The sequence below is a fragment of the Jaculus jaculus genome, chromosome 10 (assembly GCF_020740685.1).
Source record: "Jaculus jaculus isolate mJacJac1 chromosome 10, mJacJac1.mat.Y.cur, whole genome shotgun sequence".
NCBI classification, from domain to species: Eukaryota; Metazoa; Chordata; class Mammalia; order Rodentia; family Dipodidae; genus Jaculus; species Jaculus jaculus.
In genome coordinates, this window is record NC_059111.1 from 14,695,150 (window position 1) to 14,722,201 (window position 27,052).

Genomic DNA, 27,052 nt, shown 5'->3' on the forward strand with positions numbered 1-27,052 from the left:
CCAAGGAGATATTTAATGTATTGAGAGGATTCAGCAGCCAAGTGTTATTACTGCACCATTGTGATAGCTCTGTGCGTGTTGTTATGAGTTTGTGTTAATCAACAATCTGTTTTTATAGCGTAGTTTCTTGTAAGTTATGTTGTTAGAATATTCCACTTCTGGGATCATGGTTTTTTCCTCTGATACTATTGTATCTTTGTAATCTCTCCATAAAGTATTTTTTTAATTAGAATTTGAAATGCCTTATTAGAAACACACACACACACACACACACACACACACACACACACACACACACACACATATATTCTGGAAACCAAATACCTGATCATTGCTAGGGATCTAAAGTGTTCTGTTACAGATTCCCTCAACATTCACGTCTTATTGTTCCTCTTTTCCTCTCAGTTTTGGGGAGGACAGCAGGTAGTCTGCCACCTTCTCCTGCCAGCTTCTGTCTTGCTCCCGAGCAGTGTTGTGCAGGCTGGTTTTGGTTTGTGGCAGGGCTAGCCTCCTCCTGGGTGGCCTATCTCTTGAGGAGCTCAGCTGTACATCTTGCTTTTGTAACTGGAGTCCTATTTGTTTCTGCTCAGCCCTATGTCTGGTCAAGGCTGTTTTTTTTTTTTTTTTTTAAAACACCTGATTCTTCTAGTACTGGGAGGCTTGCATGAGAGGAGCATGATATTAAAAAGAATAATTTTCTTCATTTTGCCCATTTTCTCTCCCTTTATATTGTCATCTCCCCACATTGCCAGAAGAGTGTGGGGATGAGTTTCACCATAACGCCTCTTATTATTGCAGAGACCTTGTGTTTTAATGGAGCGTAAGTATTCCCTTTGGTATACTTGACCATAGTGTACCTTGTTACACACTGGATACCATGAGGGAAAAGTACTTCTTGACCTCTGGAGCACCCTGTAAATTGGGTTGTGATTAGCCTTTATCCTAGTATGCATAACTTAGAGATTGCTCCTGAAATCATGCAGTTAACGCAAGTCGAGCTGGGAGGGAACCTTCGCGGTTCTTACCTCTTTCAGTTTATGGATAAGTGCACACGTTCTGGTGAGATCACATTCAGAGATGAGTTGGGGCCATTGGTATGGTCCAAGAAGGCCTGGAGATGGACTCCAAGTAGACTCCTTTCTGCGTGTCTCTCGTTTTTGTTTTGGCAGCTTGTGAATTTATGGAGAAAGTTTTATAGATACTATTGTTTTCCTTGAGTATAAAGAATAATGCTTTTAAAAACCAGAATGTGCCAGGCGTGGTGGCATACACCTTTAATCCCAGCACTTGGGGGGCAGAAATAAGAGGATCTCCAAGAGTTCGAGGAGACCTTGAGACATAGTGAATTCCAGGATAGCCTGAGCTAGAGACCCTATCTCAGAAAAAAAAAAAAAAGAAAGAAAAGAAAAGAAACACCAGAATGCCCACATACTTGCGTTCTAACCAGAATGTTAAAATACTCTATGGTCTTCTGAAGTTTAAAAAATGTCTGAGTTTTAGCACAAATTTTGTTGCCCATCTAGGATTTGAATGTTTTATAGCCCTGGAGGCCTTTGCTATCAAAAGTTTTCTTTAAAGAGCATTTTCCCATGGTACCTTGAGGTATGCTCATATTAAACAGGGCTGTATTTAAACTTACTTTGCAGGAAGCAAAATTAGCTCTGCCTTCAGTAAGTAGGAATTTCCCCCTCCATGCATTTCATCAAAACAGCTGATAATGTGGTCTTCTTTCACACACAGAGGAGAGAAGATGGAAAGCATAGGCAGGGGAAACTGAAAGAAAGAACTTGGTTTGGAAATTCTCTAGTTTATTTGCTTAAAGAATGGCTGCAAGTCAGTAGTAGTCAGTAGTAGTAGTTTTTACTTTGTTTTCTTATCCCAGTCAACTGAGATAGGATACTGTATTCTTCAGGAACAGTGGAGAAATAGTGAGAAAAGTAAGAACACAACTTAATCTTAGAGGCAGATTATTTTAACTTTCATCTCTGTGTTGATGTTTGGGGGGCCATTAAAATAATGATTATAAAATGCTGTAGCCTCTTACACCCCCTCGTGGCATAGCTTGTGGTGTGTTGTGCGGCAAGGAAAAAATACTCCAATTTGTGTCAGGGGATTTATTTATGACGCAGCTTACACGGGCCGCGGTTTCTGTGGTGCCATGAGATTCCGGAACTTGGTCCACTGGCGTTTTATCATGGAAGCGGCTTGCCCCTAGAATGGCTTCTTCTCTGTGGAGGGCTCGTGTAGCCTGCTTATAAGGGAATGTCTCCCTGGGTTTGCTGTCTCAGTGCCTAGTAGTTCTATTACAGTTAGGTGGAAGGTTCAAGTAGCAATTTAAACTACGTTAGAAGGATAGCAGACTTTTTTGCAGCCCAGAAATCAGGTGCAAGGTCAACGTAGACCCTGCCCCAACTTAACAACCATTAGGACTCGGATCTTCAGCAGAATGGACCCTGGAAGTTTTGGACCCATTTCTGTATTCAAATTTAAGCTCCTCTTGCCAGTGCTCATTCCCTTCAACTTAGCCGAGCCGAATCTCATCTGCTATTGGCCGCCCAAACTTCTATTAAGACCCTGTGGAGCTCCCTAAAGTCTTTCACAGTATGACTAGCCAAAACAAGCAGTGTCATCATTAAACACGGCCAACTTGCTGTCACATTCATTTCCAAATCATTAAAAATCCACCCAATTAATATCAGCCTATAAACGGGCCCCAGAGCGGTTCCCTGTTGACCTTTCACTGGAAGTCTTCCATAGTACACTTTCACCCCATTGCTTCATCCACCCATGGACACATGTGGGCCCTCGGTCCAGAGTCTGTTAAGGAAGGGCTTGTGCACACTGGAGTCTCCTGGAGGCGGGCGCAGTGAGTTGTTAGGGCATAGGGGACCTGCAGCCGGGTCTGTAAATATAGCTGCTAACTGACATGCAGAATAGTTTCCTATGTTACTGCTGACTGTTGGGATAGCTATGTGCTTTGCAAAAGGTCAGTACCACAGAGAAAAGGCCTCTCTTTACGTGAAGTATGAAGCCGAGTTGAAGGAAGGGATGGCCCACCCTCCAGCTGAGTAGTATGGTAACAGAACGTGCAGACATTGGGTAAAGCTGAGGTTGTTGGGTGCTTCACGGGCAAAGCTAATAAATTAACTATGGGCTGAGACTCGCTGGTTAGTTTATTGTTTAATACTGAAATTACTGACAGAGCTACATGTAATATGATAAGTTGGTACTATTGACTAAATAGGAATTTGAAAATTTTGTTATTAGTATGGGGAAAAAATCAGCATGTGTCTTCCTTGTAAGAGAGACACCATACTGATATGTCCTTGTCTGTTAAAGGCAGGTGAGAGAGAGATTCATATTTAGGAAATTGTCCTTTTATAAGTGTCTGTGAGGTGGTTAGGAGGAAGGGCCAGTGGGCGTAGTTAGGGTCTGTGTTGGTTCCCTGGGCCCTTCCTGGGAACATTTGTGCAGTGCCCGCTCTGTGGAGGTACCCTATAGGCCTGGTCCTTCCTGAAAACCTGAGGAACATTCTCTATTCTTTGTCCAGCAGATTCACACGAGGCATCACTGTGTGTACATCATTTCAGGAGCTTCGAGGGTCTTGAAAGCCCATGGAGCTCTCAGGCGATTGCTCTCTTGTAAGAGATCCCGCAGTATACGAGGCATGGTCCCTGCTCTTGATGAGCTTCTGGAGGCGAAACAAAGCCCCCAGAGCTCCTCCTATCTGTTGCATTATTCTTAATACTGTAGTGGTTGAGGGCAGGGGGGGGGGGTATTGACTCAACCGCAATAGACCAGCTAGTTAAGTCCGCCCCTGTGGCGGCCCACACGGCGCAGCGGTCTTGTGCAGTCGCCTCCGTGTCACGCGCTGTCGTGAGCATTTTCTTCTGGGTTCAGTCGTGTAGCAGTGGGGGTTCATAGCCCTGTGTCCCAGTTCAAGAGTTTGCTCAAGGACTTTATAGGTTTCCCGTATATCATTTGATTGCAATGCCTTTATAAAATAAGCAAGGCAGGCATTTCCCCCACCCCCATTTTTACAATAAGATACTGGGGCACAGATTACTGCGCCCCTTTCTCTAGGTCACCGCAAGTGGACAGAGCCAGATCCTGAGCTTGCTTTTGGTCCAATTTGCTCCTCTAGCTTTGGGAACAGAGGCTTCCTGAAAAGGGGGTGTCCCGGTGGAATAAACAGCACCTGGTGGGCTGGGACGGCGTCCTGGGCGGGGGAGCAGTATGTTTCAAGGCTCGGAGGTGGAAAGTGGCTGCAGAGATCGGGAGACGCTGCTTGTGATTCAGCCTGGGCGGACAGCGGAGGAAGGAGCATGTGCCGCAGGCTGTGGAGACCGGCAGGCCAGGTCATGGAGGGCCTTAGCTTGAGGACGCTGGAAGTGGCAGGGCCGCAGCCCGTTTCTCTGGAGGGCGGCAGCGGGAGGAGTTCTGAAGCACAGCAGCTGTGCGGTGTGGGCTGTTTCGTGTGGAAGACCTGGGTGGCCACAGGGTGGTGAGAGGTCAGCAGATTTGGGAAGAGGGCAAGAGATCAACTTAATATGGTAGCCAGTGTGGGAGGAAGGAGAGAGAGAGAGTGTGGATCACTTCAAGATGTCTGCCCTGGGATCCTGGGTGGTAGAGACGGCTTGGCACACCCAGGTGGCAGAAAGCCAGGTGGGGTCTGAGGGAGACATGGAGAAGCAGGGAATCTGGTTTTGGACCTGTTGAGTTGGTGGAGGTCTGGTCAATGGATTGGATATGTACCGAAACTTAGGAGGGAAATCTGGCTGGAAATAAAGATTTGTGATTCAGCAGCTCCTAATTAGTCTCAATGGCTCCTCTGGTAATTGAAGCCTTTGAAGGGGCGGAAGTCACTGGAGTGGAGCACGTAATGAGAAGAGAAGGTGGTGAAGAGCTGTGGGGGCTCTTGTGCTGAAAGGGGAGCTGGGCCAGGCGGCTCTCTGGAGCTGATGGCAAGAGATAAAGGGGAGGAGGGCCCAGTGAGTCCCCAAGGTCACAGGCAGTGTGGCTTCTTCGGTGTGGGAACATGGCTGGACCCGTGGACACTGGGCATCGGAGTGATGAGTGGTGCGGCCAGAACTTCCCACCTGCTCAGCAGGCTGCCCAGCTAGACTTGTTTATTTAGGTAAATGTTGGAGAAATAGGAACTCACCTCCCTTTTACTCCTTAAATAGTAAGTGGTTCACACCCCAAGTGCAGAAGCTAGAAGGACAGTGTTTTCCTTTGTTCACAGGTAAACCATTTGTTTCGTGTGCTGCGTAGCGGTGATGCTGCTTTAAGATCCCAAGGGGAGTGAGAGATTAAGTGAATATTCGTAGACACAAAGCACCAGGCATACGTACACAGGCTTCCAAAAAGTGAGGGTTAGTGTTTATTTATTTATTTATTTTTTGGTCGTCCCACCCCCCCACTCCCAGCTTTCTTCTAGAGAACTCAGACCTTGTAAAATTAAACTGTGCTGTTTTTAGAACTCAAGATTTTGGTATGGCAGATTTCCATGAAGAAAAAGACTTTAATCATTGATTGACTTGTGCAGTTATAATTAGGATTAGGTTGATAACAAGTGGGAACACTGTTTGATAAACTCAAAAACAAAACTGAGCCTAACATTGTACTTGTCACCCCCTTCTTAAATCTTGCCTTCTGTTTCTGATTAATTAGATTTTGGGGTAACTGTGCTAAACTTTGTCACATCCTTATTAGCATTGTTTAAGGATTTTGAAGAACATCTCAGAGGGACTCAGAAACTAATCTGAGTCTGGCACTAGAGATCCCATCAGCTATTGTAAAGCTGATTAATCTTGTATCCAGCTAGCTTATTGATTATTGCTGCAATTACTGCATGTGACGGGCTATGCACAGGATCGCATCTTATGACCGCTCTTCATGTGTGCAGTTTGGGTACCAAGTCTGAACTTTTCATACCTACTGTTTGCATTTTTCTAAAAAATATTTTTATTTACTTGTGTGAGGAGAAAGAGAGAGGGAATGAGTGAATATGAATGGACACGCCAGGACCTCTAGCCTTGTAAACAAATTCCAAATGCATACACTTTGTATATCTGGCTTTGCATGGGTACTGGGGAAATCAAACCCCGGTCATTAGGCTTTGTAGGAGGTAGGTACCTTAACTGCTGAGCTGTCTCTCCAGCCCCATTTGCTTTTGTTTGCTTGTTTGTTTGTTTTCGAGGTAGGGTCTTACTCTGGCCCAGGCTGACCTGGGATTCACTATGTAGTCTCAGGGTGGCCTCGAACTCACAGTGCTCCTCCTACGTCTGTGTCCCGAGTGCTGGGATTAAACGTGTGCACCACCATGCCCAGGTCCTGTTTGCATTTTTTAAAAAATATTTTATTTTTATTTATTTATTTGAGAGAGAGATATACAGAAATAGGCAGGGAGAAAGAGAAAGAGAGAATGGGTACACCAGGGACTCCAGCCACTGCAAACAAACTCCAGATGCGTGCACCCCCATCTGGCTTACATGGATCCTGGGGAATTGAACCTGGGTCCTTTGGATTTGCAGGCAAGCTCCTTAACCGCTAAGCCATCTCTCCAGCACCCTGTTTGCATTTTTGAATGCCAGAGCACTTTCTGCAGTGGAAGGTATCATGGTAAGTATTGTTCCAATTTTGTGAGAGTCACCTTCTCAGTTTTCAAGTAGTAGTGTATTACAGCTTACAGAGCGCCTCAGTAATGCTGCTGCTGAAGTTGAATTAAAAAAAATTTATTAAGTTGTAAGCAGAGAAAGGGGATGGGTTGGGGAGAATGGGCCACTAGGGCCTCTTGCCACCACTAGCAAACACACGCGCCCGTTTTGTGCATGTGGCTTTACATGGGTGCTGAGGAATCCAACCTAGGCTGACTGTTGCTTTGCAAGCAAGCTTTTTAACCGCTCAACCATCTCTCCAGCCCTGCAGTTAAATTTTTGAGCCTCGCAGTCACCTTGGGTAATAAGGTAGATATGTTTACTCTCCTTTGGAAGAAACTAATGTTCAATAAGGTTAAATGACTTCCTGAAGGCTGTACAAGTTAATGAGTGGCAAAATCAGGATTCAGCCCCATTTCAATCAATAAGCACTTATCGAACACCTACTGTATGCAGAGCTTTGTTGTTGGGGTAATAAAACCCAACACAGGATTAGTGGTCACTCTGTTACTTTTCTGTCCAAGTATTGCTAAATACCTTGGTGTATACTTTTTTTGTTTTTTCCTTTCGTTCTTGGCTGGTAGAAGTCACATCTTTGCTGTCACAGATTATGTTCTCACTGCTTAGGACCAATATAGTGGAACTCCCTTTAAAGGAAAACCATATAATAAAAGATAGAGAGGACCCATTTCGAAAACCAGCTTGCTTTGCAGTTTTAAATTGCCGCCCGTGCTCATTTCTCCTGTGGGGCTTACGGCAGCCCTTGTGTGGATCCCATCCTCTTGTCTCTGCACCTAGGCTAAGTGAGGCACCTGGGAGATGGCCCGGGGTGAGGCTCCTGGGGCTGAGCCCTCCAGCTCCAAGTCTCTTGCTCATCTTCCTGGGCAGCAGTGGGCCTGGTGGCCTGGTAGGACATGCTGTGTTCCAGGAGGCACAACACGTGCCCCAGGTTTTATCCTTGCCAGTGGGGGAAGTGCTGTGCCTGCAGTGGCCCCAAGCTCTGAGGCTGGTGCCTAGGTGGAGGTCCCCCGTCCTTCGCAGCCCAGCGGCTCAGAGGTCAGGTATGCACAGTGCTTGAGTCACTGCCCATTTCTGTGCGTCCTTGATGGTGGATTCCTTTGCTTTGTGGCTTCGCATTCATGTACAGATCAGGGCTAGTATGTCAGCAGGAGGAAGGATACTGGAGTTGCATGAAACAGTAAAACTGACTGCTTTAAAGAAATTCCTAAGTGGTATACTAAACACTGTTGTCATGAGATTATGCTAATTGTGTTACAGAGAGAGTTATAGGTGGATTAAATTTTTTTCACAACAGTTACAAACATATATGTAGTTTTCCAATTGATCTGCCACAAACCTAAAATGAAAGGGAAACCAGTTTTATTTATTTATTTTGTGAGGTAAATAAATAAAACTGGAAAACAGGTCAATTTCATGCATGCAGGGTTTTATAGTGGGAAAGAAATGCATTGCACCTGTTCTGACCCTTTACATTTGAGGTGGTTTCTTTTCAAACTTGACCCCAAGCACCACTTTCACACAAGTCTATAATTAATTCGTTAGATTAGGCATAAGGATACTTTATTTGTTTTGATTTCTAGGACTGTGGCAAAGTAGCAACCTACTGTACATAGCAGTTAATTAAAGAAAAGCATTAGAGATACGAGAACCCCACCGCCGCTGTTGACTGGTGTCAGTATAAAAAGGCAGTAATTTTTTTGACAGCCACTGATTGGAAAGTTGCTTGCAGCCTTCTAGAAGCAAGGGGTACATGCCGTGGATCAATAACCGGCAAATTTCCCATTAAAAAGAATACCTGAGCAATGTTTCAAATAGCCACTGGCATCTTAATTTTCCATGGAAACCTCAAATACTTGTGTGCGGAGGACAAGTCATTTTCGGACAATTTTTCCAGACTACTTGTTAACAGTTATTGCTGTCCCAAAAGGCTGACAGTCTACATGATTGGTATTTCATTTACTTGTCATCGCCGTTTGAGTAATGACGAGGGCTGTATTTCTGTGTTTTGAGGAACAGTCTCTTGAAAGACATCGCCTTCGTCTGGCTTCTAGCGAGTCTCTTGCACATGCCTGTGCTGTGTGTATTTGAACTGTAACTCCATAGAAGGACGAGATCACTTCCTTTACAGTTTGAATGCCTTCACAGTCCATAGCCAGCGAAGCCTCACCTTCACCTTCTCTTCAACATAAAAAAAAGCCTTGGGCTGATTAACTTTTGACCCCATGGTGATACTGGGTCTTATAGCTTCCCTTTATTTCTAAGGGAAAAAAAAAATCCTGTGATAACTTTAATGTGCATAAAGCCACAGGGAGAGACAGATATATCTTCTAAAAAGAAACTTTTTAGAATGTCAATAAATATGTGTTGTTGAAATAGAGAAGCATGAGGGCTTGTGAGCAGGCTTCAGATCTCCAGGTCTTACAGAAACAACTGGGCATGGCCATGCATGCCTGTCACCCTGCTCCTGCAGGGAAACAGAGACCCAAGGATTGTCACAGCCTCGTAAGTTCTGGAATCAGTGAAGAGACTGGCTCAAAACAGAGACCAGCAGGGAGAGCGATGGAGCAGCACTCCCGAAGGTTCCATTCCAGCCACTGCCGGTGAATAACCACTCACCACAAGTGAGCATACGGGGTGCCACACTGCCCCACCCACCCAAGCAAAAATAAAAAGTAAAATACAGAAACAACAGAGGTGAGAATGCCACTTGGATAGCCCCGAACACACAAAATCAGTGGTTTCCATTGTTGATACTTTTCTTCTATGGACATCTCTTCTCCTGCCTATCCAGTTTTAAAAGAAGTGAGAGGGGGCTGGAGAGCTGGCTTAGCAGTTAAGTTGTTTGCCTGTGAAGCCCAAGGACCCATGTTTGACTCTCCAGGTCCCAGGTAAGCCAGATGCACAAGGTGATGCAAGCGCGCAAGGTCGCCCGTGCTCCCGGGGTGACACACACACCTGGAGTTCATCCACAGTGGCTGGAGGCCCTGGCGCGACAGTCCCCCGTCCCGACCACTCTTGCTCTTATGCGTTAAAAAAATAATAATAAATTAAACAAGCCAGTTTTTGAGACAAGACACAGCAGGAAAAGAAGTGAGAGGGCTAGGGAGATGGCTGGGTGGATAAAGCGCCCGCTGTGCATCCCTGAGTACCTGATTTTGGATCCCAGGCCCCACATAAATGCTAGAAGGTACTGCATGTGCATGCGTGAACACGCACACACCGAATGAATGAATGAATGAGTAAATAAATAAATAAATAAAACATGTATTGAGGGGGCTGGAGAGATGGTGGTGTAGTCTGGTTCGCATTGCTGGTAGAAATCACCCATCCAAGAGCAGCTTCTGGGAAAAAGAGGTTTGTTTTGGCTCACAGGCTCGAGGGGAAGGTCCACGGTGGCAGGGGAAAACGATGGCATGAGCAGAGGGTGGACATCACCCCCTGGCCAACATAAGGTGGACTATAGCAACAGGAGAGAGTGCCAAACACTGGGGTGGGGAAACTGGCTATAACACCCATAAGCCCACCACCAACAATACACTCCCTCCAGGAGGCATTAATTCCCATATCTCCATTAGCTGGGAACCTAGCATTCAGAACACCTAAGTTTATGGGGGATACCTGAATCAAACCACCACATTCTGCCCCTGGCCCCCATAAACTGATAACCATCCATGATGTAAAATGTAATGCATTCATCTAACTTTAAAAGTCCCATAGTTTTTATCGATTCCAATGATGTTCATACATCCCCATAGTCCAAGATCTCTTAACTGAGCCATACTACCAAAAATAACTTCAAAAACCCATTATGGCACAGAATAAATATTCACACTGCAAAAGATGGCATTGGGCATAGCAAAAGAAAACATTCAACCAATACAAGATTTGAAACAACCAGGGCAAGCATCAACTCTGTAGCTTCAAGTCCAACAACTCTAGCCAATGACAAATCTCCAAGTCTGATAATTCTAACCAGCAACAAGTCTCTGGAGTTCCAATTCCTCCCCTCCAGCTAGGCTACTCACAGTTGTGGAAAACTTCATTGGGGCCGGCAGCTCTCCTTGGCAGCCATTTTGTGATCCTGGCATCTCCACTGGGTCTCCACTGCAAGTCACGGTTCATCTCATGGCCCCATGGGGTCTCCATGCATGCATCCAGCAAACCTGCTTCACACTGCCCATGGCCATTTCCAAAACACAAGACCATGTTGCAAACTCAATGACCCTCTCTTTCCTGCATTTCTTATACTCCACAATACCAGGTAGGGTGCCAATTTGTTAATCCAGGGGGGAATAAAGCAGACTTTGAAGAACAGGACACTCCTTGAGCACTCAGGCCCTTTCAAAAGAGTCGACATTCTTTCTGTTGCCCCAGCACAGGTCAGCTAGACCAGTCTCAAAGGTTGTGATCTCTCAGTTGCAGCTGAACGGGCAGCAGTTCACCCAAAGATTTTTCTTTCTGTGCCATATCCCTCTGCTCACTCCAGTTCATTTCTATGCAAAGCAACCCTGCACAACTCCTCATAAGAGCAAGCTTCTCACACAAACTGCTGGCCCAGTCCAAGCAAAGCTTTTTCTCACCCTCATAAGCCAAACCTCACAGTCCATAGTTCTTACTGCACTCAGGTCTTGCAGCTCAGACCAGAATATTCCATCAAGCTGTTCTTACAGCACTGCAAGGCATCTCCTAGGTCAAGGTTTCAACTCCTTCCACATTCCTCTTGAAAATCAGCTCTAAGAGGCCAAAGCCACGCAGTCAGGTGTCTAGCAGCAATCCCACTCCTCGGTACCACTTTACTGTTGCAGTCCGGTTCGCATTGCTGGTACAAATCACATGACCAAGAGCAGCTTGTGGGAAAAAGATTTATTTTGGCTTACAGGCTCGAGGGGAAGCTCCACGATGGCAAGGGAAAACGATGGCATGAGCAGAGGGTGGACATCACCCCCTGGCCAACATAAGGTGGACCATAGCAACAGGAGTGTGTGCCAAACACTGGCATGGGGAAACTGGCTAAAACCCCATAAACCCGCCCCCAACAATACACTCTCTCCAGGAAGCATTAATTCCTAAATATCCATCAGCTGGGAACCTAGCATTCAGACCACCTAAGTTTATGGGAGACACCTGAATCAAACCACCACAGATGGCTTAGCTGTTAAGTGTTTGCCTGTGAAGCCTTAGGACCCCTGTTTAAGACTCGATTCCCCAAGACCCACGTTAGCCAGATATACAAGGGAGCACATGTGTCTGGAGTTTGTTTGCAGTGGCTGGAAGCCCTGGCATGCCCATTCTCTATCTGCCTCTTTTTCTCTGTCACTCTCAAGTAAATAAATAAAAATGAATAAAAATTAAAAGAAATAATTGAGGTCCATCTCCAAGTGAGGTGGACATGTGGCTTCATGTTCAGTGAGTGTTCACTTAGCACACTAGGAGAATGGCAGCCACACCTCAGTGCAGCCTGCATGCTGTTTATGCAGAGCAATGGAAGATTTCTTTTTAACTTAGAACTTCATTTTTCTGTACTCAGTTTTACACTGAAATTTGATCCATTTTAAAGTGTTTGTAAGAGAGGTGTGTTAGCTTGAAAGTCAGCTGCATGTTTTTCTTTTTGGTGTATGTAGGATGTGTGTGTGTCCGTCCACAGGTGTGTATGTGCCATGGTGTGTATGTGTGTGTGTGTGGAGAGGGCAGAGGACAACTTTGGGGTATTGGTCCCCATCTTCTGCTTCACTTGAGGCAGGGTCTGTCGTCTAGTGTTCACTACTCTGGTCGTCAGGCGAGCTGGTTCGTGAGCTTCCAGGACATTTTCTGCCTCTTCCTCTCACCTTGGCGTAGATGTGCTGGGATTGCCGAGGCCCACCGTGGCTCTGGCTTCTGTGTGGGGTCGGCTGGAATCGAAGTCGGGCGCTCACACTTGGGGGGGAAGAGCTTCATCCACAGAGCCATCTCCCCAGCCCATAAGCTATGCATTTACCACATGGAGTCTGTCATCTTCAGATACTGCTTTGCAAAATTCAGGGGAAAAGGACAAGAGGCAATCTAAGAAATTTTTACCAAGATACTTTTAAAAATATATATTTTTTATTTTGATTGATTTATTTATTTGACAGAGAAAGAGAAAGAGAGAATGGGCGCACCAGGGCCCAGCCACTGCAAACGAACTCCAGATGTGTGTGCCCCCTTGTGCATCTGACTAACGTGGGTTCTGAGGAATTGAACCTGGGTCCTTTGGCTTTGCAGCCAAATGCCTTAACCACTAAGCCATCCCTCCAGCCCTGCCAAGATATTTTTTGTGCCATTTAAAATATATCGCTTTAAATATTTTAAATACTGATATGTACATTTAATTTGCCTTGTAAAGCTGAAACGGCAGGGGGGAGGGTAGCACTTCCAGTTTTGAATCCAGCCTGTTGTCATGCTGACGTACACGTAGGGGAAAGTGTTCCCAACAGCTTCCAAAAGTGCCGTGAAGCAGTGTCAGTGCCCGTTCCAGTAGGCCTGCATTCCTGATCAATCTCTTCCCATCATCTCTTCGCAGTACTATTCCACAGTGATGGAGCAGCAAGTAAATGGACAGCTAATAGAGCCTCTGCAGATATTTCCAAGAGGTAATGTTGAATACATCCTAATCAACAGTGATTATTTCAGCAAATGGTTTCATCAACAGTTATGTTTTCCAAAGGTTTAAATGCGCATGGCATGATGCTTAGCTCTTAATTTGGAAAAAACAAACAAACAAACAAACAAAAAAACTAAACTAAACTAAACTAACAACAAAAGAAGTATTCATTATCGTGGGGATTGCAGGCTATATTACAGTCATAGCAGATAAAATATCTAATTTACTAGAGTAAATTAAACTAACTAGATTGTTTTCTGTTTTTGAAGTACATACTTACATTGGCTTAAAGAACTCTTTTTTGGGGGAGGGGTGCACACAAGTTTCTAAACCAAGGCAAAAGAATGACTTTAACTCTGGATATGTATAAATTGTGGCTCATGACAATGTCCACAGCTGTCACTGAGAACACTTTCTTCTAGTAGAGAATCTGAGCATGACAGGGGGTGGTAGGAGGGAGATTTGAGGAGACTGGTGCTTGTTTTAGGAGAAAGGTGTTCTCTAAATTATGGAAAATCTTGTATGCAATTTCATGGTAAATCTCCAAAAATGTGAACTAAAGCGTGTGATCTCAGTCTTGTATTAGATGATCATTCAACTGCATGTAAATGTTCTCTTAAAATTTGAATAATGGTGAAAAGACCAGCTTAATTATATAAATCATTAAGTCTTTCAGCCATTATATATTGCCCCACTTGAAATCTATGTTTTCTATCTAAGGGAACAGACAAGGAAATTCTCTAAGTAACTCCTCTAGAAATAACTTAATTGAAATAATTAAAAGTTAAACTTACCTTCGTTAACTACTACTGTACAAATAATCGTGGTATGAGTTTTCCAATTAAACAGTCTAGACTTTCATTACCTGTAACTCTCTGAAGTTTGAACGGCTCAATTAACCAAGGAGGTGCCTATGTGCAATGAGTCTCCAAAGGCTTGGCCAGCCTGTGAGAAATCAAGGTTCAAGAACAGCACTGTTCTTCCTGTGTTTGTGTGGGTAACACAATCAGGGTGCTTATTTCACATTAATAATTTAATGAAGTGATAAGTAAGGGACCAAAATCAGGCCACTTAAGACCACAGGAAGATTATGATCCACCCAATCCTTTTGCCCTTGACTGAGCTTCCAAACTGAGAGACAGGGCGCCATTTCTTTGCAGAAGGTTGTTAATAGCAAAGTAGCTTATTTCATGGTTTTCTCAGTGACTAGAGAATTTGGGCAAATTTCAAAATTGCGTCTATACAAAGGAATTGCCTTTTACAAGCTGGAAACGTCCGGCGACTGCTTCGGAGCTCTGTAGCAAAGCCAGGCGCAGTTTCTCCTGGAGGGCATCTGTGCTGCCTGCCCAGGCTCTGCTTTTCCTCCCAGTAAACCATTTCCTTCTCCGCACCAGGAATCTCCTCCGGGTTCAGTTTGTTTTCTTTCATTGTGTGAGTAGTCCAGCCAGTTTCACTGTCCACACCGCCCTGCCCCCTCCCGTGGTAATACCCGCTCGCAGACATCGGCTCCATTCAGGGCCGATCTTGCTCTGGGTGCCACCATCTCTCTCTCTCTCTATTTCTCTCTCCCCCAAGAGTTCTGCCCATTAGCTTTTATTGCTTCCATTTTATGGATGAGACCATTGAGGTTCAGTGGGGTTAAGTAACTTCACCATCTCACAGCTTGTCAGTGGTTAGTGTATTCTTTGAGTAAGAATTTTGTTTTAGTTATATTTCTGCTCAGAGCAGAAAGTCACATACAATAGTAGCAGGGTGTGCATTTGGTATTTTAGGGCACTCATGTGAGGGTGGAGAGAGGCTGCCAGAACGACAAGACCTGTGATGGCAGTGCCTGCAGCGTCCTACCTCCCCCCACCCTCCCGGGCTGAGTACACTGGCCAGAGTCTCCGTCACATTCAGAATCTCAGAGCACGAGCCTCAGAGTCCCTTTCTGCACTAGGACAAGACCTCCTGGCTTTTCCTTGTCTTCTGTGCTGCCGTCTGCATTCTATCAGACGAAGAAGAAACGACGGCTGATGGCTGAAATGTGCAGTTAGAATATCGACATGTTGGGTGTGTTACCTGCGCCTACTGGGTCAGAGGCTCTCAGACCTTAGACTCTATGCTTAGGTCCCACGTTAAAAAGAATCTTCAGATGGCCGGGAGTGGTGGTGCACACCTTTAATCCCAGCACTCAGGAGGCAGAGGTAGGAGGATCACCGTGAGTTCGAGGCCACCCTGAGACTACATAGTGAACTCCAGATCAGCGTGGGCTAGAGCGAGACCCTACCTTGAAAAACAAAAACACAACAAAACAAAACAAAAGAATCTTAAGATGGAACAAGCTGACAGGACAGGAAAAGGTGGTTCTGTTCCATTTAGCATGCTCTCCTCATTCCAGTAGCACAGTTGCTGTGGGTGCTGTTCTGTTCCCAGTTCACGACCAGGTCTTCCCTGTGCTCAAAGATGTGCTAAATACTAATAAGTATGAAAATTGGCCATATTGGTTATAGCAGCTTCTGCCTCCCTAACTTTAGGATGCATGGCATTCCTGGGTCTGACGTGTCTGTGTAGGTTTCTAGTCCCAAAGGCCTGAGAAGAGATGGAGGGTGAAAGCAGCGTGAAGGTCAGAATGGCGCCCGCGTCCCATTCTTGGGCCTGTCACATTCTTATCACATACCCGTGCACTGGGTACTCCCGTGGAAACATTCTGAAATTGTCTTAGAGATACTGATGGTTCTTCAAGGGCCCAGCACCAAATGGACATGCCTGCTGTTTTGTTCAGAAAGTTAACTTCACAAGCTAGAGAGGTGGCTTAACGGATAAGGCGCTTGCCTGTGAAGCCTAAGGACCCAGGTTTGATTCCCCAGAACCCACGTAAGCCAGGTGCACTTGGTGGCGCATGTGTCTGGAGTTCATTTGCAATGGCTAGAGGCCCTGGCACACCCATTCTCTTTTTCTCTCCCTCTCTCTCTCTTTTTCTCTCTTAAATAAATAAATAAATGTTAATTTCCCTTTAAAAAAATTTTTCATGAGAGAAAATGAGTGTGTCAGGGCCTCTAGCCACAGCAATAGAACTCCAGATGCGTGTGCCACCTGGTGTGCCTGCCTGGTCTTGTGCATCTGGCTTACTTGGGTTTTGAGGAGTCAAACCTATTTCCTTAAGCTTCACAGACCAGCGCCTTAACTGCTAAGCCATCTTTCTAGCCCTAATTTCCATTTTTTTTTTTTTGAGGAAAGGTTTGGAGTCTTAATTTTAGATTATTTTTGAAACCCATTATTCAGGTCTCTCTATTTTTTTCTGGGTAAATAAGATAATGAATTTGAATTTATTTGAAACACAATCAAGTGAAAGCTGCACAGGCTGTGTAAGTATCACCTACAGTTTTTATTATTAAGCAGCTCTGTTTTTGTTGTCAGAAACATGTACATATGAGAGAGAAGCAAAAAAAAAAAAAATCAAATTCATCATTCCCCAAACAATCAGTCAAAATTGACAGCCCCTGAACATATGCTTGGTAGGACACCAGTGTTTTCAGATGAGAGATGTCTGTGACATGGACAGGAAGCTTTTGGATTTTTGAATTGGATGAAAAAGTATTTGTCACATTGGAGAAGTACTATCCTATAATTCAGTGTGGTATTAGGAAACTAATATCATATTTCCTGGCACCACCTTATCTTTAGACATAAATATTAGCAGATGTTAAGATTTGTAAGAATCTATTTTAATAAATTCAACTGCTTGTTGCTACACAAATCAACATTCAAACTAGAATATTCCATCGTAGAGTCTGTAGCAACCTTTTTGGCATTAAAGGATCCTTCTCTCCTCCAAAACAAAACACCCCCCCCCAACCAGTTTTTCAAGTAGTTTAAATGCTAACACATATACAATATAATGGAGTGAGGAAAAATTGCAGACATTTGAATTGTGAAAGGACTCTCATCATTTTAGCTCAGTTAACTTGATTTTTATATGTTTTAAGCAGAAATTGGAATTTCTGTGAAGTGGTGTCAGAAAGCTCTTTGCATTTATAAATGCTCACTCCTGCAAGTTAAAACCCTGGTTCATAATTCCCACTTTGGGTCTTGGGAGCCACTTTTCAATCATTTCTCTCTGCTAATTTTGGTGTCACCCTCATTTCTTTTTAAACGATTCATTTTGAGCAAATTTGTAAATGGCCCTGATGTGTTCTACAATTTAGTCAATTACTGTTTCAGCCTGCAAGCCTCCTGGGGAACGGAACATACATGGCCTGAAGGTACGAATTTCAATAATTGTTTCAGTAAAGTTAGATGGATTTGTAATGCTGTGTTCCACTTATTGAAATGTCAAATAAAACTGCACTCTCTCAAGCTCTGACAAGCGATCCTTTTTTTTTTCTTGAAGTGGGAGGTGGAGAGGAGTCATCTATATTTGCTTATGATGCATACATATTTGGGTCTTTGGGTTTGGGCACTGGAGTTTTAATTATTTGGAATTGTTTTGTTGATCAGTTTCTTCGAGGTGATTCCAGGGACTCGTCTCTGCAAAGATTTATTCGAGTGAGAATTTAGTCTTCATTTCAGTGATTAATTAAGCACGTAGGCATATTGTGCCCAGAATACCCCTCCTCTTCTTTTGACATATTTATGCTGGAAACATATATCTAGTTAATGTCTCTTCATTGTTCTGTGTGTTTTCAAATCTAAATTTCTGCTTAAGGCTTCACATCTGAAAGAAAAGCTGGCTGTTTCATTAGGCTCAAGTGTCTTATAATTAATTACTTGGACCTCATTTTGTAGTAAGAGACAGTGTCTACACAGTATCCTGTTTAGTTGTAGAGCTAGAAGGCTGTGGTACTCTAAGGTTTATTATTAGATATGTGCTTAATGTACTTTTATGAGCATTTTGTTTTTAATGTAGTAACTCAAGTTTTCCCTCTTGTTTTTCTTTCTTTTATTTTCAGCAGTGTTTTAAGTATTTGAGGACTGACAGGAATAGAAGATTATGTACTATACAGATTGTGCAGTTCTGTAACCTATATACTGAATAGACTCCAACTATGGGTCTATCTAGCAACAAGCTAATTAACCTTCATAGTGAAATGAGAAATTTTGTGGCAAATTATAGGTTAATGAGAACTGTGTCCTCAGAACCCAAGACTGATGAAGATTCCTTCTTTACTCATAGGTGAATACCCGGGCCGGGCCATCTCAGCACACCAGCCCAGCAATCTCAGATTCCCTTCCAAGCAATAGGTGAGAGCAAGCAAGGGAGGTGTTCCCTGGCGTGATTGTAGTGCTGAGGGCAGGAGGGGGAGGAGGTTGGGGAACGATTTTTTCCCCCTATTTTATTTATTGACAATTTCTCTATATGTATGTAATGTATTTGGATCATCACCACCTCCCATTACCTTCTCTTATCCCCCTTCCTTGTCCTTCCCATGGAACCCTTCTTCTTTCCAACTAGTCCCTCTTCCACTTTGATGTCTTCTGGGTCTGTGTGCATGTCCTCTGAGTTTCATTAGGGTGGCTCATACGACACAGTGGGAAATTATTTGCCAGAGCACATGCACATCAGTGGCTGGTTACCCCCCTGAAGAAAATGTCTCTTCCTCCCCCAGCAACCAATAACTGCCAATAGCTCCCCTCGGAGGGCTGGGAGCTTCATGCCCTCTTCCACCCTCTGCAACAGAATGTTAGCACGCCTAATATTACATTTCTTTTCTATAAGACTAAACTAATATGTCCATGATTAAAAATGAATTTGACTGGCTAGATAACCCAAGTACATACTGGTTGAAGAGTAAAGACCCCTTAAAGGAAGATTAAAAATTAGACACATATTTTGGTATGTGTAATGGTTTTCCATTAGTCTTCAATTTTTTTTCAGGAAATTTATTGTCTATTTCATGCCTTGATGATCTGTTAGAAAATTAGAAAACAGTATAATGCTTGTTTGCCCATCTTTTGACAGTGCCATTATCTGCAGACATCTGCACAGAAAGAGGCAGGGAAGGAGTGACATGGTGACGTTTAAGTTGACCAGTCGTGCTGCTGATTAGTGGCATCTTTGGTTGTACCGGAGACTGAAGCTACCGAAACATGAAGATAGTTTTTGTTAATTCATGCCAGCTAGTGTCGTCCCATACTGGGCCAGAGGCTAAAGACTTAAGCTTTCCCGGTCTTCTTCCAGCCTGAGAACTCACTGCCAGTCTGTCTCGTCCTCGGGTAGGCATGGCCTGCTTCACTTTGGTTGGACATTCATTTATCCAGCCAGGAAGCTTCCTACTCCTGTATTTGAGGGTGACACCGGGAAGGTGCCTGCTCCCTATGTGCAGATCCACACTGGGGACTGACGAGCTGACTCTGAACTGGAAACCCTTCCATTTGAAGGTCTCCTGGGCTGCTTGGGGCTTCTGCCTGTGTATGTACAGCCTTTGTGGCCTGGGGTGCGGTTTAGGCTTCCACTTTCCCATCACCCCCTCTCTCTTCCTTCACCCCCAGTCTTGAGGCTCTGACTCCAGCTCCCAGCTTCAGAGGCTAGAAGGCCACCTGACCTGGTATAGGCTATCGTGCGAGTTTCTCGTTGGCTGCTTCTCTTCCTGGTGGGTTGCAGCTGTATGGGAGCTTCTGCAGGGATGAGTGGCCACACCTTATACTGGAAGCCACAGGGAGACTCTGTGGTCCCACAATCCTCTTCATTTTATCCCTGCCTATCTGATTGTATGTGTGTATGTGTTGATTTATTGATTTGAGACTATGTAGCCCAGGCTGTTCTCAGACTTGCTGTCTATCTCAGGCAGGCCTCCAACATGGTACAAGGTATGAGCCACCAAGCGGGCTCCAAAGTCCCATTTGTACACACCGCTAATTGACCCAAGAACCTCCCATGGGGCCCATCTCTCAAAGCCGTGTCCCTGATTGCTTTACTGTGGTAGGTGTCAGCATCTCCCATGGCGTCCCTGCATGAACACACGGCTCTTCAAGGCCTTGTCCTTCGTAAACAGTTGATTCTTCCTGGAGTACGGTTAGCTAGTCGGTCCCCAGCGTGCCTTCTGCCTGCGGTCACTTGGACAAGTGCTTCTGGTCCTCCATAGGCGGCCCTCTTTGCAGCCACTCTCTCCACGCTACCTGCTCTTGTGACTATGAGCTGAGGCCTGTGGGCAGAGGGCCACTTGTATACGCAGCTCTGGGAAGGCTGGACATTTCATTAGTACCACCCCTTCCAGGAAGGGTGTGTTCAGATCCAAACTAGGTGCTTGGGGAAGGCTCCTTGGGGTCTGCCCAGACCTGAAGGCTAAAGAGGAGTGGGTTTTGTTGAGACACAGATAAATGCATTTCAGAGAGGGGTGAATAGAAGGCCCTGAGGTGCAGAAGGCGCTCAGTGTGTTCGTAAGTCGGCTTGTCTGTCTGCACTGTAGGGAGAGGTGCTGTGTTGATGCAGGGCTGTGAAGGGGAGAGCAACTGGGCGTGGGAGGACAGGGTAAAGGCACAGGCAGGAGTCAGGTCACATGGGACCTCAGAGGTTCAGCAGTGTTTATATTTTCTCTCATGCCTGGAGTGGTAGATGGGCTTTTGTCAGCAGAATGCATGCTGCTCCCATGTTCTTAGCAGATACTGTGCCCGTAGGGAGGAGGAGGAGGAAGAGAAATAGCAGCCTCATCCCTCCCTCCTTTGATGCCTGATCCCTCTACTTATTTTTTTAAATTTTTAATTTTTTTTTATTGACAGCTTCCATAATTATAGACAATAAGCCATCATAATTCCTTCCCCTACACTTCCCCCTCCCCCTTTTTTATTTTGATGTCATCATCTTTTCCTCCTATTATGAGGGTCCTATATAGGTAGCGTCAGGCACTGTGAGGTCATGGATATCCAGGCAATTTTGTGTCTGGAAGAGCACGTTGTAAGGAGTCCTACCCTTCCTTTGGCTCTTACATTCTTTCTGCTGCCTTTTGTGCAATGGACCCTGAGCCTTGGAAGATATATTAGAGATGTTTCAGTGCTGAGCACTCCTCTGTCACTTTTTCTCAGCAACATGGTGCCTTTTGAGTCATCCCAGTGGTCACCGCCATATGAAAAGAGAAGCTTCTCTAACCAAAAGTGAGTGAAGCAATAATATATAGGTATGAACATTAAGAGAAGTGCTTACCAGGTAGTTTGGTGACCAGCGAGACACCAGCAAGCCTTACACCCCTAGGGCTCATGACTTCCTTCATCTTAGTGTTTTCATTATCAGGCATGTATTCCCTCCAGTGGAGCAGGACTGCAACCCAATTAGAGAATTGCTGTTTTCCCCCATAATAGACATGCCACCATTGCATCCGTTGACTCATTTGGCCTGGTTGGCTCAACTTAAGGCTTGCAGTGTCCACTGTTGTTTATCTCCAATGATGATTTCTTTCTCTCCCATTGAACTTCATGCAGCGTGGCTTTTTCCAGCTTTCTGTCAGCTGGTCTACATGGAGGAGGTTTTCAGCTCAGCTACAGCAGGATTTCTCAGTGATCTTGCAGCCCAAGTATGTGGAGTCTTCAGCAATAGGGTCTTACCATTTTTTCCTGGTGGGAAACCAAGGGCCTCAGCAGTGGCCTGTTATGTTTGGATGGGGGGGGGATGGCTATCAGAGACCTCCCTGGCCAACAACTCACTGGAAGGTATCCCATCCCTGGCACTGAAAATTTTCTATTAACAATCTATGGTTTCTGTGTGGGCTATTGTCCAAAAAAAGGGTTTCCATATGACCTATCCATACCCTCTTAGATTTTGATTAACCCTTCCCCTACCTTTCCTTTACTCAATCCCTTCTCCTGACATCACTTAGGCCTTTCCACCCCAGTAATCTGTTCATCTTAAATATATACAATACCATCCCCTGAAATCCTCCCCTCTCCTTCCTCCCTTATAGCCCCTTTCTAGCTCACTGGCCTCTGCTACTGAGTTTTATTCCAACTTACATACAAGTCCACACATTTGTAGCTAGGATCCACATATGAGAGAGAATATGTGACATTTGGCTTCAGGGGCCTGGGTTACATCAATAAGTATAATCCTTTCCAGGTCCATCCATTTCCCTGCAAAATTTCAAAATTCCACTTTTCTTTACTACTGAATAGAACTCCATTGTATAAATGTACCACGTCTTCATTATCCACTCATCGGTTGAGGGACATCCTGATTGGTTCCACTTCCTAGCTATTGTGAATTAAGCGGCAGTAAACATGGTTGAGCAAGTATCTCTAAGGTAGTGAGAAGCATCCTTAGGATATATGCCTAGGAGTGCTGTAGCTGGGACATATGGGAAATCTATTTTCAGCTTTCTCAGAAACCTCCACACTGGTTTCCACAATGGCCATGCCAGATTACATTCCTACCAACAATATAGAAGGGTTCCTCTTTTTCTGCATCCTCGCCAGCATTTATTATCTTTTTTTTCCTTATATATGATCTTGCTCTAGCCCAGGCTGACTTGGAATTCACTATGTAGTCTCAGAGTTTTCTTGATAATAGCCATTCTGACAGGAGTGAGATGGAATCTCAAAGTAGTTTTAATTTGTTTGATGCCTAAGGATGTAGAATATTTTTTAAGATATTTGTAGATCATCTGTATTTCTTCTCTTATAGCCCGTTTTTAAAATTGGGCTGTTTGATTTTTATTGTTGTTGTTGTTTTATTGTTTAGTTTTTTGAGTTCTTTGTATATCTTGGATATTAGTCCTCTGTCAGTTGTATAGCTGGCAAAATATTTTCTTCCATTCCATAGGTTGCCTCTTTACTCTATTCACAGTGTCTTTGGCTATACAAAACCTTTGTAATTTCATGAATCCTATATTTGAGGTTTTTTTGTGCTTCCAAATGAAATTTGGGATTGTTTTTTCAATTTCCGAGAAGATGCTATTGGAATTTTGATGGGGATTGAATTAAATGTGTAGATTGCTTTTGGTAAGGTTAACATTTTCACAACATTGGTTCTTCCAATCCAAGCACATGGGATATCTTTCTATTTCCTAGTGTCTTCTGCAATTTCTTGCTTGAATGTTTTGAAGTTTTCATTGTAGAGCTCCTTTACTTCCTTGGTTAGGTTTATTCCAAGGTACTTTTTTTTTTTTAAAGGCAATTATGATTGTGAGTGATTCCCTGATCATATATGCTCAGCATGTTCATTGTTAGCATATAGAAAAGCTACTGATTTCTGTGTTTTTATTTTGTATCCTGCTATATTGCTAAAAGTGTTTATCAGGTCTAACAGTTTGCTCGTCAAATCTTTAGGGTCCTTTATGTATGTAATCATATCATCTGCAAATAATGATAATTTGATCTGTTCTTTCCAATTTGTATCCCTTTTATATGTGTCTCTTGCCTTATTGCTATGGCTAAGACTTCCAGTACTATTAAATAAATTAGCATTAAATAAAAGTGTTGGTATTAAATAACAATAGGGACGGTGGACACCCTTGTCTTATTCCTGAATTTAGTTGAAAAGCTTCAAGTTTTTTCCTATTTAGTATTATGTTAGCTGTAGGTTTGTCACAAATAGCCTTAATTATGTTGAGATATGTTCCTTCTATTCCCAGTTTCTGTAGGACTTTTACCATGAAGGGATATCGGATTTTGTTAAGTGCCTTTTCTATATCTACTGAGATAATCATGTGATTTTTTTTGTCCTTTAGTCCATTTATATAGTGTATTGCATTTATTAATTTGTGTATGTTGAACCATCCCTACATCTCTGGGATAAAACCTACTTGGTCAAGGTGAATAACCTTCCTGATATATTCCTTTTTTTTTTTTTTTCCCTTTTTCTTTTTGGTTTTTCGAGGTAGGGTTTTGCTGTAAGCCAGGCTGACCTGGAATTCACTATGTAGTCTCAGGGTAGCCTCAAACTCGCGGCAGTTCTCCTACCTCTGTCCCCTGAGTTCTGGGATTAAAGGAGTCTGCCAGTATACCCGCTTCTGATATATTCTTGCATGCTGTTTGCCAGTATTTCATTGAGAATTTTTGCATCTATGATCATGAGGGAGATTGGTCTGTAGTTTTCTTTGCTCTGTCTTTGTCTGGTTTTACTATCAGGGTGATGCTGGCTTTGTAGCAGGAGTCTGGTAGTATTCCTTCCTTTTCTACTTTACGGAGAAGTTTGAGAAGCATTGGTGTGAGTTTCCTCCTACCAAATGCCAAATGGACATCCACGCTCTCCCTAACATCCCTGGGGCAGGAATGCATTTCCCACACCAAGGTAACTCTGAGCCTTCAGTAATGACACCCTAGAAGAGTCTTTCTGAGCTGAGACTTGTCTCCTTGAGCACCCACTTGTAAAACCCATGTTTTTCCCTCAGATGTGGCTGCTCCCTCTTTCAGGTGACAGCCCTTCTAGTGACCTTCTTCACCGATACGCTTCTCCCCGACTTCCTGCCCCGTAAGCCCTCCCTCAGCCGCCCAGCCCTTAGTGAGGGCAGGCAGCCTGCCCCCCACAGCCCGGGCTTCCGAGGAGCTGCCTGTCTGCAACGACCCGAGCGGAGCGGCCGGCGCCTTGCTCAGCGCGAGGGCCTTGCTCGTTTCTTGGCCAGCTCTTCCTCGCTCACGTGAACTATGTGAGGTGGCTGGCTGGACGAAGAGGAGAGGTTTGCTTGCCTTCGTTTTGGAAGCTGAAAGTCCAGGTGGCCTGGCATGGGCTGCGGGAGGGACTCCTTGGAAGCCTCTCTTCCTGGTGGCTGTGGTGGCGGCAGCGTGTGCAGGAAGTCAGACACAGACTGTTTGTTCCACAGCTCTTTTTGCGGGCACACCCGCCGCTGACGTAAGGACTTCCCAGCAGGTCCCACCTTGTAAAGATCCACCCTCCACATGGGCACACTAAGGACCACGTCTCCGGCACGTGGACCCTTAGAGGGTAAGGCAGCTGCAGGCCACAGCCCTGACACGCGGTCCCACTGGGACCTCCTCACCGTTCTTCCTGCCGCGGGCAGACGCTGACCTCCCCCCACAGGCCGCCGGCGCTGGCCCTTCCCGTACCGCGCTCTGTGCTCTCCGCTGCGTCCGTTACCTGTCACTCCCTGGCCTGCACATCTGTCGCTGCCTCGTTCCTGCTATAGCATACATGGGCATTGGTGGCTCTTTTCTGTGGAGCCTGAGGGCTGAGCTCAGGAGGTCATGCTTGTGCAGGAAGTGCTCTTTCCTGCTGAGCCATCTCCCTAGCCAGTCTGCGCATCCGCGCTGGGGACCTTTGCATGGGCGCATAGCATATGCCTTGTGCTTCCTTTGACCCTTACAGTGAGCATATTGGAGTGCTACCATCTAGAACCCCAGTAGCTTCGGTGCTCCAGGAGGACAGTTACCATTCGTATATTCATGGTTGAACTCAACTAGTAAGCAATCATGCTTGGAGGAATGAGTGACCGAACACCTACAGGTGCTTAAATCCACCATAAATCCCCTTGGGATTGAATTCTCCTGACACCTTCAGCTCTCCTGATAAAATTCCCTTTACCTTTTTCTGGTTTGTGTGAGATGATATCTCACAATTTAGCTCAGGCTAGCCTAGAGCTCACTGTGTAGCTCAGGATGACCTTGAGGTCATAGAAATCCTCTTTTTGAGTCCTGGAATTGCTAAGGGCCTGGCCCACCACTGCCTTTCTCTTCTTGTACTCTTTGGACATCACAGTTTCTCAATTCTAGTATTATATCTGGGTTAAAATTATATGACATTTAAATTTGAAAATATTGCTGGGGGTTGGGAGCTGGAGGAATATCTATCTTTCTTGCCAAGCCTGTCAGCCTGGCTTTGATTCTGCAGTACTCCTGTAAAGCCAGATGCACAAAGTGGGGCATGTGACTGAAGTTCCTTCACAGGGGCAGGAGGCCTTGGTGTGTCCATCTCCCCCCGCTGGGAAATATATAAATAAGCATTAAAAAGTTTAAAATTTTTTTAAGGTATTTTGGTAGTTCAGATCGTTGGGAACATGAATGCAAATACAATATTTAATAAACCAAGTCCAAAATGAATATTTTTGGTTTCTTATACTTTGATGCTAAGGATTGAACCCAGGACTTTGTGCATACTGAACGCACATGGCCACTGAGCCCCAAAGAAAAAAAAATTTTTTTTAACCAGACTTATAGATGTTGGCATACAAATGAGTTCAGTCTTTCTGCAGTTGCTCTCACAGCATGACGTGTTCTTTGCCCAAGGTGAATGACTATGCATGAAATGGAGCACCGATCCACGTAGTGTTCCTAGGCCGTAATTACTGGATTCAAGTCCCACTGCCAAGGCAAGGGGACAACTTGGCTTTCTCCTTCTATGAAATTAGGATGATTAAACTTTTCATCTTTCTACCACTGGTGTTAGTAAGATGGATGAAGCTGTATTAAGGAATCACATTTTGTTTCTTGGATGAAAGGCATTTTGTAAATGCAATGAATCAAAATGTTATTATTTCAAGTTTATGACATAATGGAATATCTGTGGAGAAACATTGCGGAGGCTCTGTTTGGTTATTTGTGTCTTTACAATAATTGGAACTATCAAATTGGGAGTCATTTATGGGAATACTAAGATTTAAATGTTTCTCAAAGCAAATGTGTGTGTGTGTGTGTGTATGTGTGTGCGCGTGCACGCACGCGCACATGTGAGTCTGACATTGGACAAGCTCTGAGCCTTGGGTTTTCTCTGTAACTTAGGGATAGTATCTCTACGCGAAGGAGCATTGTTCCCACAAGGGCTGACTCACAGTGATGAGCGAAAGCGTCAGTACGGCGCGTTGGTCAGCACTCTGGAATGGTAGCGGCTGCTGTT

General features: G+C 44.5%; 1 protein-coding gene across 8 annotated transcripts in view; it reads left to right on the top strand.

Annotated features, from left to right (window-relative positions):
- Nucleotides 1-27,052, top strand: part of Map2k5 (mitogen-activated protein kinase kinase 5) — a 278,604-nt gene that overhangs the window by 24,128 nt on the left and 227,424 nt on the right. For all 8 annotated transcript variants that reach the window (XM_004662568.3, XM_045160765.1, XM_045160764.1 and 5 more), the window contains 3 exons: nucleotides 13,219-13,288; nucleotides 17,503-17,543; nucleotides 18,455-18,522. In XM_004662568.3, the coding sequence (XP_004662625.1) occupies nucleotides 13,219-13,288; nucleotides 17,503-17,543; nucleotides 18,455-18,522 (179 nt within the window). The remainder of the gene's footprint in view (nucleotides 1-13,218; nucleotides 13,289-17,502; nucleotides 17,544-18,454; nucleotides 18,523-27,052) is intronic.